Raw genomic sequence first — 19,945 nt, forward strand, 5'->3', positions numbered from 1 at the left:
AGGAAGCCAGTGTGGTGAGAGGCAGTTCGGACAGCAACCGGGCTCCAGGCCTCGACCCTGGGGACCATCAGCTCTGACCCAACCCCTGGAGACCCAACCCAAGAACTTGCCAGAGGAGGAAAAGTGGCTGCTCACTTCTGTTACAGCCAAAGCTTGGATCCCTTCCGGGCCAAGGGATCCAACATCTTTTCTTCATCAACCAGCCCAATGCTCTCCTTTGGAGGCACAGAAACTCAATTATAATGGGGAGGGGAGGGGGAGAAAGGTGAAGATGAAGACAGTTTCACGTGCCCATCTGGGCAATCTGTCCACCTCGATCTGGCCCTGACACCCACGAAGACGTAGTAACTGGAAGAGGTTCCCCCACTCCGACTTCTCCCCATGGGTTCCCATTCTCCAGATGGATGGAGTCCTGTCTCAGTTGGGCCCAGGATGTTTAGGGACAAAAGGCTGTAAGTTCAGCTCCATGGCACAATTGCGGAGCCCACATTTAAAGTCTGTATTTCATTACATATAGCAGCAATTAATGCCAGCTTTTTGAGGGTGTTAACATTTACAAAGGAGAAAAGTACCTACTACATGGGCTTCACCTCTGTTCCCTTGCATGTCCATATTGTGATAGAGCCAAAGTCATCCCAAAGTTAGTGAAAAGAAAACTATAAAGCATGAACTAGCTGTTAAAGAAGGGGTTTCTCTGGTGGCTCAGTGGTAAAGAATCCACCTGCCAATGCAGGAGACACAGGTTCAGTTCCTGGGTCAGGAAAATCCCCTGGAGAAGGAAATGGTGACCTATTCCAGTATTCTTTCCTGGAGAATCCCACGGACAGAAGAGCTTGGTGGGCTATACAGTCCATGGGGTCACTCAAGAGTCAGACATGACTTAGTGATAAAAACAAAGTTGTTAAAGGAAGTCAGACATTTCAGTGTGTGCTGTTTTGATAGAAGATGAAAGAAACCAAAAAAAAAAAAAACGAAGGTGACAGGGAAGCCGGAGGAAGGAAGGAAAAGAAGATGGGAGGTGGTGGCCCCCGAGAGGCAAACACCAGAGAAGAGACTGGAGGCCAGGCCTCCTGCAGCACCATCACAGGCCCACCATGCCGACCAGACAGAGGCTGCTCCTGCCTGTTCACACACCAGGTGGGTCCACCCTGCGTGATTTATGAACAGGGACTTGCTGTTTTTCAGCACAGCCCACTAATCTCAAGGTCCACTGACCTTGACATCATCATTCTGGGAGTCCTTGATTCTCAACAGAGCATCCTAAATCAGCCAAATGACCTCGCATTTATTTCAGCTCATTTGCATTTGACCTTCTTTCACCATTTTCCAGTAAGGGGCAGCTTTTCTGTGTTTGCTTCCACCCTTTCGCCTAGTTCCTCTAGGCTATTTCTCCCACCACAGGGATTAAACTTTCAAGATACCAGATTAAGGAGAACTACCTGTCTCTCTGATCCACCATCTCCTTTTTCCTCAACAGGTGACTAGACAGAGTTCTCCAGTCGCAGCAGAATAAGACTGTGGCAAGGACTTATAAATGTGAAAAGAAAAATGCACACGGAAAGAAGATGCATGGGACAGAGGAAAAGCTCAAAGGAAAAAAAGATCCCCAGTCCTTGGACAAGACAGTAAGAAGGCAACCTGCCTTCCCGTGACAAAAGTATGTAAGGAGTCTGGTAAATGTAGATTCTCTCTCCCACGAGAGCAGTCAACAATGGAAACTGAATCCATCCTATTACCCTTTAAGCTACTTTGGGTAGGAAAATCAGCTTACATCATAGAGCCTGCCAGAAACAGTGACAAAGGCCTTTTGTCTGTTGGGAAGAAGGCGGTGGGAAACTTGAGCAACCCTTCCAGAATCTGGGTGAGAGCTGGATACACACACACACACACACACACACACACACACAAGTTTGGAAGGAATGACAATGTAATGTATGCAGCAAGTATCTCTAAACAGTTGATGTCTTTGGATGATCTTTAGTTTATTCTTTTCTACATTATCAATATGCATTACATGGAAAAAAAATTATGTTTAAAAATCTGTTGTGGTTTTCATCGGATTTTCTTTATGCTCAGTTTAAAATCTAGATTAGGTCCTGAATTTAAGCTCCTTGAGTGACTGAACTTCACACACAGATGTGCTGGACGTCTTTGGAACTTCTGTTGCTAGATGGCTTGGTGAGATGTAGATGGTGTTATACTGAGGAAGCGATTACCTGAGATACTGAACAGCATTTCACGTTTAATACTGGGGGTGAAACTGGATAATCTATGCTTTCAAATCATTTAAGTAATTATAAATTCAGATACAGCATTTGTATCTATAATAAGATGATAAATTGTGACCATGTGGCTACGTGTTAGTTTTCTTTGGGACAATAAAACCAGACCCTTTCTGGTGTGTAAGTAACATGAAGCATGGTCAAGCCCATCACAAGTCGTTGTCCCAAACTTACCATCGATTTCAGAGGGAAGTCAAACAATTCATTTCCTATTTCAGGAAACAAGGCCTCCAATTCTATGTGGAAAATATCTTTTGATTTCCTACTGTCTTTTAAAAAAATAATTTCTACCTCCTCTTTCTGTAACTTGCCAGTTAACTAGTCTAAATTTAAATCAGAAAAGGAACATTAAAAGTGAAAGATACACAATAATTGCACTGAAAGGCAGTTAATGCAGGGTCAAGAAAGAACTCAAGAAATCTACAGACATAAGTGGTTTCAAATGATAAGAGATTACTCACCCAAACACCCAGCACTGTGTTCCCACGCGTTTGCACTGCGTGTCGGTGAGGTAAGCGTAGTACTGTCTGAAAGAACAAAGGTAGAATTCACTGAGAGCCTCTGGAAAACCAGCAAGCCAATACAGAACTAAATCACTCTGACAGTGTGAATATAAAAATTGTCTGCCTTGTTCCACATACTCAAGCTGCCTGGTCTAGTTCTATTCAAAGGAATAGGAAGCCAGTGCCTGCTGAAACCTTCCTGTAAGAGGCTAAGAATTTGGACTGGGATGGAGGGAGGTGGTTTAAAGAGCCAGATTATTGGCAGAGGCAGTCTTGATTCAGAGGCAGACTCCCACACTCCTGAGCCAAAGTCACCCCAGGTGGGTGCTTCAGTCTCTCTCCTTGGAGGCAGTTCCAGAAGCTCACCTACACTGTCTCTGTCTCCTCTGGCTCTCTCCAGGACAAAGGCTGCTGACTGTAACCAGGCAGGAAAGCTATACATTTTGGCTCTCAGAAATATTTCAAGGTGACTGGCTACACGCCCAGTACTCATAGCCACACGTGGGAGAGGCGGCCTATAGGACAACACAGGGTGGGAGTCTTAAAGCTGCCCCTGAAACTCGACCCATCCCTGGGGAGGTGACATCTGAACCAGTGGGTTAAGGGCTGGGGTTAAAGACTCTCCTTTGAGGGTTTGAGGAAAGCTATGAAAAAGGCACATAAAACATGCACACAAAATTCTGCATTAAACTTCAGAGGGTTCACGAATGCCTAAAGCTCATCCATGAACTATCGGCTCTGTACCCCAAAGTGAAGAATTCTAGCTGTAAAGAATTCAGGTTTTCCTCTAACTTCACATTTTCATTACCTAATTTCCTTTTACCAGTTCAGCTACTTTACTAATTGCATCCATGCCCTTATACTGCACATTATATTAGACTAAAAGAATATTCACTCAAATGTCTTCTCAAAGCAGAGTCATATGAAAGTCTAACCAAAAAAGAGGAAAAGAGAGACCTGGTAAGTATATATGATTTATACTGAAGCCTGAGTTTTCGCTTCTTTCTGGGCCTGCCATTGACTCATCGGAACCTAAAATCCATTAGCATTTCCATCTTTCCAAGAGGCTTGTCAACCATCTCCTTAGCCTCAAGTGATGTAGGAACAAAGGAAGTGGCTAATTTTTAAACAAAAAAAGAATCGTTTGAAAACCCATAGAGTTTGGCAAAAATTTTAAGGAGGTCTCAAAAAAGTCCAAACACTGGATTTTTAGTTTCTGGTTGAGTCTCTAGTTTTTGCTGTGAAATATTTAACAATAAGGAAATTTCATGATAAATCACATGTGATTTGCTCTTCTGTTTTCTAAGAGATTTCTTTTCCCACTTATTTGTTGATTGCTCCTAATTTTATGAAGGAACTGCTGCTAATCTTTCCTGAAATAATAGTAAGCCTCAAATTACATCAAATTTTAAATATGATAAGGAGGTGCCAACCCACAAAAAGGAAAATTGCATTCATGAGATAACTATTTCAGCAGATCACCAGTCCATAAAGTGCCAAAGGGCTCGGTGTACCAACTGTTACCTTCCTGTATATATTAATATATATTTGCAATAATGAATGAGAACAATAAGAAGTGCTAGCTGGGGGTGAGGGCTATGTCTGACCAAGGAAAACACCCACTCTCCTTGGCAAACAGGACCCTCTATTTGCGTAGATTGCTCACACATTAAAAATAATTAAATTATCCCACAGTTTCCAAAGAAGTTTACTTTGAATCAGCAGTGTAGAGACTTTGGGTGTTTCCACTGAAACAATGAAGAACAACTGTTCTACTCTTCAGTGCCGAGACTCCACACTAGTTATAAAACCCTAATCGCTCTTTCCAAACAGAAACAACAGAACAAATGAAAGCGTTTCACTCTGAAGTTCACTGGTCAGTGTGGGGGACTCCAGTCTCTGAACAGCACCTCATCTCTAGGGTCCTACATGAATCATGACTCCAGGGCAAGGACAGCTTCCCTGGAGGATGAACACCCAAGCTTGTCCCTGCTGTCCTGGAGGACCACAGGAAGGACATTTGAAAAAGGAAATTAACTGGCTCTAAAGGAACTAATAAAGTTTCATTCTAAAAATAACAACATTTATGACTTCAATCCACCGTAAAAATGTTTGTATTTTTTGATAATCTCATGAAGAAAACCTCAGTATGTCTCTCCCTCATTTTGTTTTAAATAGGATGCTACAGGGGAAAAAAGGGCTTCCCAGGTGGCTCAGCGGTAAAGAATCTGCCTGCCAATGCAGGAGATACAGGTTGGATCCCTGGGTCAGGAAGATCCCCTGGAGAAGGAAATGGCAACCCACTCCCGTACTCTTGCCCAGAGAATCCCCATGGACGGAGGAGCCTGGCAGGCGATAGTCCATGGAGTCATAAAGACACAGCTTAGTGACTGAGCACAGGGGAAAGAATAGCAGTGAAGATCATAAAGCATAAAGGGGTTTGAATGTAATGGGGTGGTGTCGGTCTTCATGTTACTGAGGTTGGAAAAGCAAAATGTTTTCTTCATGTTCTGGATATATAAGTCTTTCTGTTCCCTTGGAAGTATAATTGTCTAGAATGACATTCTCACGGAAAATCTGCTAGTTTATATGACCTCCTTTATGCTACACAGGAGAAATGATGGGCAAAATGACCTGCAAAGCAGGTTAACATGTTCAAATGACCGTCAGGCTAACACAGAATTACCTTACTGTGGGAGCCGTGATGCCACCAATAAAGAGAATTCGACACCAGCTTAATGGATGACTGGCTTGGAACACAAAGATATGTTTCAGGAAGAAGGTATTCAACTCGGTCAGCTGCAAAAGAAGGAGGCGTGAGTCAACCTGGTGCTTTGAGCTAAGTCATGAGCCTCTAGTCCTTCAATGGACACTCTATAGCTAAAACTAATTGGTATGTTCAAAGCATTTCCAGAAAATATATTGGGTCTCTTAAGAGTATGGTGTTTAAGCCCAGGTACAGCCAGGACAACATGGGCACCAACCGAGCAGGGGTCCAGAGGAGGTGCTGGGTGCTGAGAGGGGCACAGGGGGCATCGGCCATTCAGCCTGTTTCCAGGTTCACGTGATTGTGACCTGGCTCACAGGCATGAGCTGCTGGGACAGTCGGGAGGGAGATGCTTCAAGAGCAAAATCAGGAAAACAAATCTCTGCTGAGCAACACCTTCACAGCTGGACAGAAATCAGGCCAGGTCGAAAAGACATCTGACAGCAGGGAAGCAGGCTCTTTAATAGCCAAAAGAAGCTTGAGATGCTGTGCGTGACTGAGAGATGACTACGGGCTCATTCAGCTCGTGCCGGGGACCAAGCAGATCTCAGACGAAAGGCTGAAAGCTCCTAAAAGTGTGTGTGGGGGCTGGTCCAGGCTTCACCCGGCAGTGAGACTGCTCCCTCAGGGGCGGCAGCCAGTGCCACCATCACGCGACCCGTCCTGGCGGCACAAAACGTGTCTGTCAGGAAATGCGTGCTCCATGCCCAGAGGCCCCTCCTGTCCCCTCCAGATTAAGTGAGCAGCACAGATTAGGAAAGGTCACCGCTTTAGGAGCACATGAGGACTTCCCTGGTGGTACAGTGGATAGGAATCTGCCTGCCAATGCTGGAGACACGGGTTCGATCCCTAGTCCAGGAAGATCCGGCATGCCACGGGGCAACGGAGCCTGAGCACCACAACCACTCAGCCCGCGTGCTGCAATGACTGAAGTCTGTGCACCTAGAGCCTGTGCTCCCCAACTAGAAAGGCCCCGCAACAAAAAGCCCAAGCACCACAGTGGAGAGCAGACCCCTCACCGCAACTAGAGAGCCTGTGCAGCAACAGAGACCCAGGACGGCCAAAAATAAACACAATTAAAAAAAAAAAGAAAAACGAGCATCACATGGACCAGCAGGTTCATTTCAGTGACCTAAAATGTGCGTCTTTCCCCACAGGGCGGGTTTTAATTTATTTTTAATTGGAGGATCATAGTGCTGATTTTAAGGATATAAAATAAGAACGGTTCACTCATCATCACCACGTATAGGAAACTGATCCCTGCATAGCACTCACCATCCAGGGGACAGTGGGCCGTGGAATTCTGCCATCCTAGGAAAATCCAAATCCTTCCAAGGTCCTCACAATCAAAGGGAACCTCTCCCTGCCCTGGCACTGCCCCAGAAAGGAAAACTTGACCATCATCTACTTATGTAACCCCCCTCCTTTTCAAAAAGTTTTTTTGATGGGAACCATTTCTAAAGTCTTTATTAAATTCGTTACAATATTGCTACTGTTTTTTTGTGTTTTAGTTTTTTGGCCTTGAGGTATAAGGGATCTTCACTCCCTGGCTGGGGATTGAACCTGCAGCCCCCTTGGTTGGAAGGTGAAGTCCCGACCAGTGGACTGCCAGGGAAGTCCCTATGTGCCCATTTTATCCACTGACTTCCCCAAACCATGGTGACTATATACCTGTTCATCCACATAGACTTCCACAGCCATAGACCTCATTTACTGAGATCCATATTATCATTCTCCTTCTGTGGACAAAGACTGTCTTTCAAGTGACACACGCCAATTTTCTCCTTGTGTTGGGAGTATGTTGTTCATGTGTTCAAAATATAACGTCTGAAGATTCTGGAAGACAACTCAGGTGAAAACTAGTTTTCCTTAGCTACTCTCCCAAAGCTGTGGAACAATTAACCTGTGAACAGGACGGTCCATAAAAAAGCCTGCCTCCAGGAAAGAGTTGTTTGGTAATCTCTTTCCGAGACCCTAGGCTGTCTGCTTGGAAGGAGGGCCTCTCCCCACTGCTGATACCACTCCAGAGGACCCAGGTCCCCAGGGGGCTCCAGTCCCCTCAGGGAGCTTCTTTATTTAGCGCTTCACCAATTACCTAAAGTGGTAACAGCTGAGGTACCATCTTAACACTCAAACACTGAGTCTGGACTATAAAAAAAAAAAAAAAGCCTTACATTTGTTACTTTGGTCCTGAAAAGACCATTCTATGGATAGAAAGCAATCCAATGCCTAATTCACTGGGTGATAGATGCTGAGCACAAGGTTTTTACAGGGAATTTTAATCTGTTTCCAATTTGCAATTCAATGATCCATATTTTAAAACATCTTCACAATGAAGCAAGACCTTAAGTGTAACAGCATTACTGTTAAATTGTTCTGCATGTCAGCTGTAGAACAGTACATCTTTTGACGCATGGAGCTGATAAGCAGTGTCAACTAGCATGAACCCTAAATCAATGGAGGGTTTTTATGTTGGTTTTGTTTTTTTCCTACTTCTGAGCATCTGAAAAAAAATTACCTGCCAGATGATCATGAAAAGGTATATTCCAGCCACTCTCTGAAATGAAGACTTGGGGTCAAACCACCGCACGTAGGTCCAGCTGGCAGGAGTAAACTGGAGCACGGCTCTTTTGATCTTCCCGGTGGTGGTGTGGATGTCCCTGAAAAGAGAGAAACAGTTCGCTGAAAATTCAGAGAGGTAAGAAAGGACAAAAAAGAAAAAAAACTGCACTGACTATTTTACAACCAGTACCCAGAACAAAAGATCCCTTCCTGTTTGAGCATCTCTCCAACAGCGGCCTCTGTTCACAGGTGAGGCGCTGAGAGCGTCACACCTGGCGGGGAGCCTTGGCAGGGACAGGTACGACGCAAAGGCCAGGCCACTGCAGGGCCATCACAGGGCACGGTCTGTGAGCTGGTGACGTGAGACGCCGAGGGACACTGAAGACAGCGACTTGGAGCTAGGCCAGGAAGGGTGAGGACGCGGCAGCGACACAACTCCCACCCGTGGCTCACCACCCCCCACCCCAACCTGGGGGCGCAAGGTATGGGAGGTGACCCATGTGGTTCCTGGCCCTATAGCTGCTTCGGTTAAGTTTCAGGTGATGAATTGCGACTTTTTTTGACCTTTCTTGGGTTTCATCCTAGAAATCACTCAATTAAAAATTTTATATTCCTGTGATAGAAACAAACAGTCCCACAGGTCATAAACGAGACCACTGAGGCTCGAAGACACAGACTGGCTGATGCCGGCACACCTCCTAAGCCTCAGAGCTGGGGGCAGATTCTGGTCCCCGCGTGGGAGACCAGGGGAGCCGAAATCCAAGGTCGCAGTATTTAATTAATGGTAAAGGTTTTTCAATTCAACAAGAACATTATGTGGAGGACCTTCAGGTCTTAGACACTGTTTCAGATGCTGAAGGCACAAGGACAAACAGGCCAGCCTTTCATTCTTGGTGTGGGGAGGGGGACAGGAGGGGTAGTAAGAGAACCCAGGTTTGTTTCTTCACCCACTCACCCGCCCATCAACAAGCCTGCAGTGAGAAAACCTCCTGCAAGAAGGCTTGCGGCACAAGGCCAACAAAGAAAGAGAGTCTATTCCCAAAATCAACAAGAACGAGGAAGGGCCTGTACTAAAAAATGGTGGAACTTCATGGAAAGAGGTAGAGAAAGACTGGGATAAAGATACGATGTGATGGGGATCTGGACATTTAATGGAGTGAAAAGGTTAATCCAACCTGATCTATATTCCTTCATGTTTAATGTAACTTGAAACCAGGGGGACTTTTTTGTTCATTTGTTGTGTTTATGTCTTGGAAACTTGACAGAATGATTCTCAAGCTGAATTTGAGCATAAATGTACGAAATTAGGGAAGCATAATGGAGTGTTTAAGGAGCCAGGCAGCCTGATGCAAATTCAGACTCAGCTTGCTAGCTGAATGTCCTCAGGCAAATTACCAAACCGAAACCACAGTACCGTCATCCCTAAAATGAAGAGAACGGTGGTGTGTCTACCCCTAGGGTTGATGTAAGGCTCAAATGAGATACTGTGTATGAAGGTTGCTGAGAGCAAAACCCAGCGCTGCTACAGATTTTGTTACATTATATACTGCTCAAAATATATTGAAAAGTCCTTTCAAGTCAGTGGCCAACGAAAGGATTACTCACGAAAGGGATGGAATAAACTGGTTAATCAGATGCAGCACACTGTGGAATCTCCCCCTCATACCACATGCCAAGAGTAATTTGACACGGAATAAACAGGTTACTTATAATCGCCAAGCCCATGGGCGTTGTCCTCAGGCCCATGAGAGACCATCACAGGGGAATGACATGATGGCTCTGACGGTCCTGAGACCACCTCTCGGGCAGTGCTGGCGGAAGGCTTAGAGGGGTTAACCTGGGGACAAGGCAGTCATCAATCCAGCCGTGGGAGTGGGAATGCAGGCTGGGGAATAAGGATTAAAAAAGAGGGGATGGATTTGAGAAACTCGTAAATGATTCAGCATTTTCCGGATCACTGCCCGAAACTGGGTTTAGAACCATTTTTGAGCTCCAGTGACCAATGTATAATTTACTCCTCGTCATCAGAGAACGCACTCATGCTGTGGGATACTGAGCAGTTAAGTTCACATCATGAGAAACGGTGACTCGGGGCCCGGAGGAGGACGACTCACTTGAAACTTGCCCAGTGGTAAGTCCGCATCTCTAAAAACCGGCAGACAACCATGCCCAGCCAGATGCCGCCCCCGTTGCACAGCAGGATGTCCAGGATGACTTGGTCCCACCAGCACTCGGCAAAATTGGGTAGAAGATGCATGAAGAAAAGCTGGGAAACACGAGAGAGGACGGTTGTGAAAAATAAAACAAACCTGGGGTGCCATCCTGAAAGATAATGTTCCTTTTAACAGTATGCTCTTTTGTTCAAACTTGTTGACATTTTAGGTTTCACTGACGTATTAAAAAAAAAAATAAAACCAAGTTCTGTAACCAGGTTCTTATTTTTTATTTCATGACAGTTTGCAAATACTGCTAATCCAAACAGCGCCTTTTTAAAATTTATTAATACAAGGTTTTAAAGAAATGACCCATCTTGAAAAATACTACCAATAAATCACCTTGGCTCATGACAATGTGACATGGACCCCAGAGAAGGAAGGGAGCAAAGTTTTCTCAACTGCCTACAGGGCACTGGCAGAATCCTCGAAACCAGCAGCTTGAGAAATTAAGCTGTGTATTTTAGAAACGGTCTACAGATATTTGAATAAAATAGTAAGCTGTAAATTAGCTTAACAGGAAATCTCACACTAACCGACTTGCAGTGATGATCTTTTATTAAGTGCCTACGGTGTAGCAATACAAGGTGGTGAGACAAAATGGACTGAGGTCCTTGATCTCAAGCCGGACTTATTCAGAACCAGACACTTATTCAGAACCCCAGAATCAGGTAAGCTGTGGCAAGTGCTACAACGGTGACATAAATGGGAACCGCAGAGACACGGAAGAGATTCATTCTGAGAGATGGCAATTGTGGCAGATTTCTGGAAGGGAGACAGGCTGGAGCAGGGTGGTTAAGGACAGGAGTGACTGGTTTCAAGAGATGGAGATGAAAGTGAAGATATTCCAGAAAAGAGGCACAGTGAGATCAAGGGTGGAACAGAAGTCTTTTACAGAAATATTTCTGTCCAAAACAAAGGACCTGTTCGCTGTGTCCAGAGCAGCACAGTGTACTGCATGAAGGCTCACTTTTAAGAGAGTCTGAAATTATAAAGACAATGCCTGACAGCTATCTGGAAAGAGGCAACCCATAACTGTAAACCTCTGAAGTAATCAAATAAATGCTACAAATTAGAACTATTCACGAAAGCATTTCATAGACTGTGCACACAGGTGTGCTAAGTCACTTCAGTCTTATCCCACTCTGGGCGACCCTAAGGACTGCAGCCCACCAGGCTCTTCTGTACGTGGGACTCTAGGCAAGAACACTGGAGTGGGTTGTCCTGTTCTCCTCCAGGGGATCTTCCCGACCCAGGGATCGAACCCACATCTCTTACATCTCCTGCATTGGCAGGTGGGACCTTTACCACTAGAGCCATGTAGAAAGCCCTTTCACAGACTGCAAAACCACACAAATACAAGGATTCTGTCTTCCTGATGTGCCTGCTGCTGAGAAGATACAGAACAGCTACTGTGTGTGAGGGTGAGGGGCCAGGGGCTGACCCCTGGCAGGCGGCGCACCGCCTGGGACTGACTCCGAGGTCCGAGCCATGACATGGAGCATTAACTCACATGAGGCAGAGAGAAAATTCTGCAGAAGCCAATGACACAGACCTGCTGAAACAGGACTCTGCCAGGGAGTGGATGTGGAGCACTGACATCCACCTGCAGAGCCTTTCTAGAGAGTACCGGGTTCGGGGGTGAGACAGCCCAGAAAGAGAGGAGTCGGGGGAGCTGGAAAGAGTCACCTTCACTCACTCACTATAGATCTGGGGGCGTCTGCCCGTGTGAGACAGAGCCCTGGGGTCTGGGTCTGGGCAGACATGGGCCCTGCCCTCTGGAGGCAAGAGGTTTAGCAGAAAAGAGACACCTGTCACGTATCTAACGTGGACCAAGTGTTTCAGGGGAGAAGGGCCGGATGCTCTACTTGCAGGGGCACCAATGTGAGCCCAGCCAGTGGGAAGACGCAGGGCAGGGAGGGAAGAACTCAGAGGATGGCTTCCTGGGAGGTAAGGACACAGCAACTGTGCAGGGCAGGTAGCAGAGGGCAGGTGAGAGGTCTTGGGGAGGCTGAGCCAGCTAACACCCTAACACCGGCCTTCGTAGGCTGTTGAGTCCCGCCCCCATCCTGATTTTGCTTTAAGAGCAATGGACAAACAGGGAAGAGTTTGTAGTAGAAGCATGTGATGGGGTTGAGGTCTGTAAGGATCACTTTGAAATAGACAGTGTTGCAGGAGCAGACAGGAAATTCAGCTAAGAAGAGAGTAGATTAGATACAAGTGGGAGCAGAGGGATGACCTGGAGAGGTGTCTAGAAAAGAGGCGTCAGGACTTGGGGATGAAAGGATGCCGGGGAACAAAGAAAGGGAAGGGCAAGAGGCCAGGGAGGTGAGGAAGGCCGAGCGCCTCGCACAGGTCACACGGGGATGAGGTCCTGAGGACGCCTGCAAGTCGGAGAGTGAGTGTGAGGTACAGGGGCGGGGACACGGGCGTGCTCACAGGCAAGCACCCCTGGATCCACTCTTGGCTCGGAGCTCCAGTTTCCACTGTTACACTGGGATACACACCACCCTTCCAGGTCACAGGGAAGATTCTCGATGACTACAAACAGTGGCAGGCACTGTTACACACTGAATCGTGGCCCCCTTAAAGCCCATACGGTGGAGGTCCTGACCTCCAGGGCCTCATAAGGGTGAGCTTATTTGTAAATGCAGTCACTGCAGCTGTAATTAGAAAGGTGGGGTCATCCTGGAGGAGGGCGGGCCCCTAACCCAGTATGACTAGTGTCCTCATAGAAGGAACGCCGCATGAAGGCACACGGGGAGAAGGCCATGTGGGGACAAAGGTGCAGATTGAGGTGATCTACAAGCCAAGGAACACCAGAGGCAGCCAGCAAACCACAAGCAGCGAGGAGAAGCCCGGGAAGCGGTGAACCAGGCAGATACCCTGAACTGAGGCTTCCAGCCTCCGGGGCCGTGAAAGGCATGTTAATAGAAGTGACTGTCTAACCAGTACACTTGCTAAGTTACGATCAGGGCAAAGATGGGCCTGTGCACCATCACTGAAGAATAATCATAATCAAGAAATAACTGTGCACACAGCCAAATTCTGTTCCCTGGGAATGATTAAGAATAATACAATAACTGAGCAATAAATGAACCAGTTCTCCGAATGTCACTTCACTAATAGTTTTTCAAGAATATATCTCTTAAATTCAGTAAACGAGACAAACTTTTGATTACTGAGATAGCTGAGCTCTAATGGGAATTCAGTTTCGGCTACAAAGCGGCCTGGATACACTCATACAGTCCCGAACACCACAATTCTATTTATCTCAAACTGGAAACTAGTTAGTGGGTGGAGCGCCTGTTAACTTCTCAGCGGAAGTCCTCATTACCACTGAATTGTGTTGTTTGGGATTTTAACTCCATTCTTTATCTTGATTCCAGTTGTTTCTCTTTAAGACTTGTGAGATAGAGCAGGCCTGAAGCTGACAAGGAGCTTCTCTGTGTGTTTGACAAAGGCTTAAAATATCCCTTGGGATTTAAATAGTTTCATGCCACAGGAGCTGGAGAACGGATTACGTGACTGCTGACTGACGGACTGTCTTCCTCCTACGTACAAACTGCCCACGCTATAGCATCTAGACAGCGGCCCACGCCCCCTTCTTACCTCGGTCAGCTCCCAGGTGATACTGATTGTCCAGCAGAGACCATAACTTCGGATCAGCAGGGCCTTCATGGCCCAGCCCCAAAAATGTCCAAAGGCAAATATATCAAAGTGGCTGATAATCCTCTCCCAGGTGATGACATGACAGTTCACAGCATACTCCTGTTTAAGATAAAACGGAAATAATTAGTAATGCTCTAGAAATCTACTTGCTTCAGGGTCTGGACAATAAAATGAAAACAACTGATGTGATCTTGACAACTAATGTGTGTCCTGCCCAATAAAAAGTTTTAGTAATTGAAGTTGTTTGAGGAAAAATGGACAAGTATTAGAGTTTATACACTAGAATTGCTTTGTTCCGAACTGCAAAAGCTTAAATAAAGTGGGAAACAAAATCATTTTACAAAAGCTTAACCCATCCTAAAGAAATGGCATCAAAGAGCCCATGTCACTTGCCCACAGGGCAACTGTGTTAAAATCAGTAACAAAAACACAGAATCCTAATAAATAAAGAATAAATAGAAACCCAACTGGTTTGGAAATTTAAAAACACACCTCTAAATATCATGGAGTTAAAAAGAACTCATAATAGAAATTTAAAATATACTCAGTATTAAATGATAATGAAAATATTACACATCAAAATGATGAGATACAAGTAAGCAGAAGTTAGAGGAAAATACACACTCTTAAATGTTTTTATTAGAAAAGAAGAAGAGCTGAAATATCCAACTTCAGAAATTAGAAGAAAGCAGAATTACTCCTCTACCCAACAATGTATAATATTGCATAATCTAAATATTTAAACACTATAAAGCTTTCAAGAATTTAGGTTCCATCTCTAACACCTTTTTCTTTTTAATATGTTTTTAAAAACTTTCAAATCAATTTCCTTTTATTTCTGTATTTATTATGAAAGCAGTTATCATATGACAACAATTCTCAGAGAGTTCTACATTTCCCATTTGCTTTTCCCAAATTAATCAGATAGGAAGGAGTAAGATTTCAGTCAGCTGGCAGAGTTCCTGTAAAGTATAACATTTTCAAATTCTAGAAACAATACTCTCTGAAGGAGCAAAAACAGCACTGGGGTTCCCCTCTCTCTCTTCTGAAATCCACTGCCTCAGATTTCTGAAGCTTTCTCAGAACAAATGCACTCTAACTTGCAAAGCTGAAAGGACATTTTTAAAAACTGTATTTTTTTTCTGATATGGGATGATGATGGTAAGTGGAAAATCTAGAAAAAAAGAGGGAAAAAAATCAATAGGGGTAAGTCAAGATAAGGCTTAAAAAAAGCCACAGCACTGCCATGAGATGACAATTCTCCTTCCAGGCTCTGGAGCACGTGCCTGTCACAGGAATCACAGAAGGACAGAGACACCCTGGGCCTAACACAGTTACTCGTTAGGTTAAGGAGGGTTCAAGGCCCGGTCAACTCCCGTTTCCACAGACGCCCTATCCTCCTCTTTACGCTGCAGCGCGCTGCGGAGGGTTAGATAAGAGAGGGCTGAGTCCCATCTTCAGAAGGCTGCTCTGAGGGCAATCATGGGTTGCAGACCACTTCAGAGGCCTTTCTACTCTCCAGGAGAATATTTCTGTGCTTCAACAAAAGGGAAGGTACTCTGAAGGCACCACAAAGAGCTAAGTGTGTCTGCTGGCGTATAACTATTATATTATCAAATAGTAGTTAGGAACAAATTTGCCAGCGGTCACATCTGGAAGATCCTGAGGTCGAGGTCCCGGTCGTGAGAGGGACACAAGACGCCACTGTTTAAGGCAGCTAGGGAGCACCCACAGGCACAGCCCTGGAAGCGGGAGGAAGAAGCGTGCAGTGAGGACTCCGAGGGCCGTACAGGGAGGAGGGAGCAGGGGGGAGCACGGAGCCCGCCCTCCCAGCCGACCCACCGCTGGCCTGGACGGCTCCACCTCTCCGCTGTTTGCCCAACGCTAGACCAAACACCAAGTCCTGTTCACTTTACATCCCAATGTGTTTCTTCTTCCAACTCAGTGCCACCGTTCTTTCTTGCTTAGACACCTGCGATAGCTTTCTAAAACTATAAAATGTATAGCTGATACCCTGACCACCCACCTCCAGCTTAAGACTGCAAAGGTTTTAACAGGTCTCTCTGAAATCAGTTCTCTATAAATGAAATGATTTTGCAGATCATAAATCAGACAGTTTTGGGTGTGTGTGTGCTTGGGGGCATGTGTGTGTCTGGGAGCGTGTGCATGTTTGGGAATGTGTGTGTGTTCGGGTGTGTGGCTTTGGGTGTGTGTGTGTGTTTGGGGGTGTGTGCATGTTTGGGGGTTGAGCATGTTTGGGGGTGTGTGAGTGTATGGGAGTGTGTGCTTGGGGGTGTTTGAGGGTGTGTGTTTGGGGGTGTGTGCGTGATTGGGTGTGTGCGTGTGTGTGTGTGTGTGTGTGTGTGTGTTTGGAAGGGCAGCCTTCCCAGTGTGGAAGGATCTTGGGCCTCCTACCCTGCTCTGTTGCTCACTCCTCCCTAGGGAAGCTGGTGACCACGGAAGCAGAAAGAACACGTGTACCCACCCTCTTTAGGGTCCCCTCTTGGGAAATTATTCACATACAGACAGCACAGGCTCCTGTCAGCCCCCTCACCCTTGGAGGAATTTTTGTGAGTTGGGTTCTGCCCTGTGGGAGGAAGCCCGTGGATGTCTGATGGGACAGCGGAGCAGAACCTAATTCGGGACAAGGGATTAGCACTGCCACGTGGCCCGGGTCTAAAGCCATCTGCTCCACTGAGCTTGAACCAGGAAGAAGTCAGCTGATGTTGTACACTCTTCTTTCCCGCATTTTCAAAACCAGACTGGAGATGGGGCATGATGTTCACTGACCCACTAAAGTATCAGTTGAGATCAGGTAGTTCCTCTGCTTATAAACCTTCAGGGTCTCTTAACTACATTCACAAAGTACTCCTACCTCCTGTCCACACCTCCCAGCCTCAGGAACGGCCCTCCTCTGCCTCTCATTCCTTCTTTCCTTTACTCTTAACTCATCCCAGGTCCCCAGTTGGAGACTCCATGAAGACTGATCCTTCTTCCTGAATAATGGCCTCAGGCCCCTATTCTCCCACTTTGCTTGGCTAATTCCCACTCACTTTCTAGTTGTCAGCTTAGACAGCGTCACCAACTCAATGGACAAGAATTTGAGCAAATTCTGGGAGATAGTGCAGGACAGAGGAGCCTGGTGTGCTGCATTCCAGGGGGTCGCAAGAGTAGGACACAACTTAATGACTGAACAACAAGAATAAACATCAGCTCTTACAGAGGCGTTCCTTGACCTCTCAGAGTAGACAAGTTCTAATAGCACCCATATCTTTTTCTTTATCCCACTGCACTGTGTACTGAAATCATTACACTTTCTTGATTCTATGACACATCTTTTTCACATTTAGCATTCTGAGAATTGGGTGAATATTTCAATGTACTGAGCTTCCCTGGTAGCTCAGCTGGTAAAGAATCCACCTGCAATGCAGGAGACACTGGTTCGATTCCTGGGTCAGGAAGATCCCCGGAGAAGGGATAGGCTACCCACTCCAGTATTCTTGGGCTTCCCTGGTGGCTGAGCTGGTAAAGAATCTGCCTGCAATGCAGGAGACCTGGGTTCGATTCTTAGGTTGGGAAGATCCCCTAGAAGGGAACAGCTACCCACTCCAGTATTTTGGCCTGGAGAATTACATGGACTATATAGTCCATGGGGTTGCAAAGAGTTGGATGTGACTGAGGGACTTTCACTTTCAATGTATTACAATGTTTGGTGCCTATTTCACTTTTCTCCTTCCAAGTCATACAAGTGATTGATAGGGCATCATACAATTGATGCTGACCCTATGATCAAGCTGAACATCATAAAAGAGAGACCCCTAGACACTGTGAGGCCCAGTGTGGTACACGGCACTGCCTACGAGCAGCCCTGCCATGGAAACCTGCCTGGAGTCTGGATCCCATCCAGCCTCTACATCTAACTTCCAGTTTAGAGGAAATACAGGGAGACAGAGGGATGCATTAATGATACCCTGGGAATGCAAGCTGCAAAATCCAGAAGTGAGAAGCTCCATGGAATAAACAATATAGTTTCTTTGACAAATAAACACTGATGTTAAACCAAAGCATGGAGGGACTGCAGACTAAGAGATACGAGAGCTGCAACAAAGGCGACATGCGGACCTTGTCTAGATCCTAATTCAAACAAGTCAACCATTAAAAACAAAAGAAGAGAGAAACCTTTATGAGACAACTGGGGAAGAGATGCGAACACTGCATACTGTTAACTTTAAGCAACTAAAAATGGCATTGTGGTTACGTTTTTAAAAATTTATATATTTAAATACTGATGTCTGATAATAAGATGTGTGTGTGTTAGGGGAAGCGAGAGGGTGGGATGAAACAAGATTAGGCATGTGCTGATAAAATTTTTAAAACTTATCGAAGTTATCTTAAACAATTCTCTAAGAAAAACAGCCAGCAATTAATTTGTTTAATTTGCCTTTCTGTAGATTCTAGGCCCCGAGAGGACATGGAATTGGGAGCAGGGGGGTCTTTCCCCTGCTGCTCCAGACGACCCAGTCTATAAAGCTGATGCACTTGAAAGCTTGTCTGAACCTTATACCATATATTTTTGAACAGAATAAATATTTAGAAACATAGCAAACTTTTCAGAAAATTACATAAAAGACTGTCTCTCATAGGATTTCAGTGACTGCCCTCCCAAACCCAAGTTATAATATTAATTTTCAGGGGGAAGGGGTGTCTGCATTTCAACGTGTGGCACCTGCCATGGATGAGAGCCAGGTATCAGGAGTAGGAACCAGTGGTGGCTGAAGGAATGGGGAGGGCAGAAGGCCCAGGGAACCAGGGACTAGAGGCTTCTGTCTTACATAAAGACACTTCTCACCACAAGTCCTAAAAAAGGAATGCGTGTCTCTAGAGCCATCAAGGAACAAGTCCTCAGAACTGTACAAGCTTACTTTAAGGAAGTAAAAAGTGATGAGGAATTAGAGATGGAGAAGACTAAGACCAGGCCAGCACCAGCTGGAATTCCAGAAGCTGAAAACTGCCTCTGGCTTTGCTTTGTTTGCTGAGAAAGAATTAGCCGGTCCTTGGAAACCAGATTTTAAATGCCAGTGTCAGCTCTTTGGGGGACTGTAATTATTGACATAACAATAGGATATCCCTGTGATGTTAAGTCGGAGAAGGCAATGGCACCCCACTCTAGTACTCCTGCCTGGAAAATCCCATGGGCGGAGGAGCCTGGTGGGCTGCAGTCCATGGGGTCGAGAAGAGTCGGACATGACTGAGCAACTTCACTTTCACTTTTCACTTTCATGCATTGGAGAAGGAAATGGCAACCCACTCCAGTATTCTTGCCTGGAGAATCCCAGGGATGGGGGAGCCTGGTGGGCTGCCATCTATGGGGTTGAACAGAGTCAGACATGACTGAAGCGACTTAGCAGCAGTAGCAGCAGTGATGTTAAGTTCCTAAGGAAGGTGGATGTCAAAGTGTTATGAGATTTCCTCTCCCCCATCCACTGTGAGAACAAGCCTGCTGCTGCTGCTGCTGCTAAGTCGCATCAGTCGTGTCCGACTCTGTGCGACCCCATAGACGGCAGCCCACCAGGCTCCTCTGTACCTGGGATTCTCCAGGCAAGAACACTGGAGTGGGTTGCCATTTCCTACTCCAATGCACGAAAGTGAAAAGTGAAAGTGAAGTCGCTTAGTCATGTCCAACTCTTAGTGACCCCATAGACTGTAGCCTACCAGGCTCCTCCGTCCATGGGATTCTCCAGGCCAAGAGTGCTGGAGTGGGTGCCATTGCCTTCTCCAGAGAACAAGTGTGACACACCAGCAAATCTACCTGGAAGTTAGTTTATCGTATGACCATTCTGACTCAGGAAACTCGTGGCAGGTAATAACTATAACCTGGCATATCCTTCCCCTAGTCTCTGTTTCATAAGACACCTGGGGGCATCAAACACTCGTTATCGTAACTGT

General features: G+C 45.8%; 1 protein-coding gene across 1 annotated transcript in view; it reads right to left on the reverse strand.

Annotated features, from left to right (window-relative positions):
- The window catches only part of PTDSS1 (phosphatidylserine synthase 1), a 67,516-nt gene that overhangs the window by 18,361 nt on the left and 29,210 nt on the right, over nt 1–19,945 (reverse strand). Inside the window, exons 5-9 of the mRNA XM_027561494.1 lie at nt 13,940–14,098; nt 10,229–10,380; nt 8,071–8,212; nt 5,472–5,584; nt 2,744–2,809 (exon numbers count right to left, since the gene is read on the reverse strand). Coding sequence (XP_027417295.1) covers nt 2,744–2,809; nt 5,472–5,584; nt 8,071–8,212; nt 10,229–10,380; nt 13,940–14,098 — 632 coding nt within the window. The remainder of the gene's footprint in view (nt 1–2,743; nt 2,810–5,471; nt 5,585–8,070; nt 8,213–10,228; nt 10,381–13,939; nt 14,099–19,945) is intronic.

This window comes from Bos indicus x Bos taurus, chromosome 14 (genome assembly GCF_003369695.1).
Source record: "Bos indicus x Bos taurus breed Angus x Brahman F1 hybrid chromosome 14, Bos_hybrid_MaternalHap_v2.0, whole genome shotgun sequence".
Classification (NCBI taxonomy): Eukaryota; Metazoa; Chordata; class Mammalia; order Artiodactyla; family Bovidae; genus Bos; species Bos indicus x Bos taurus.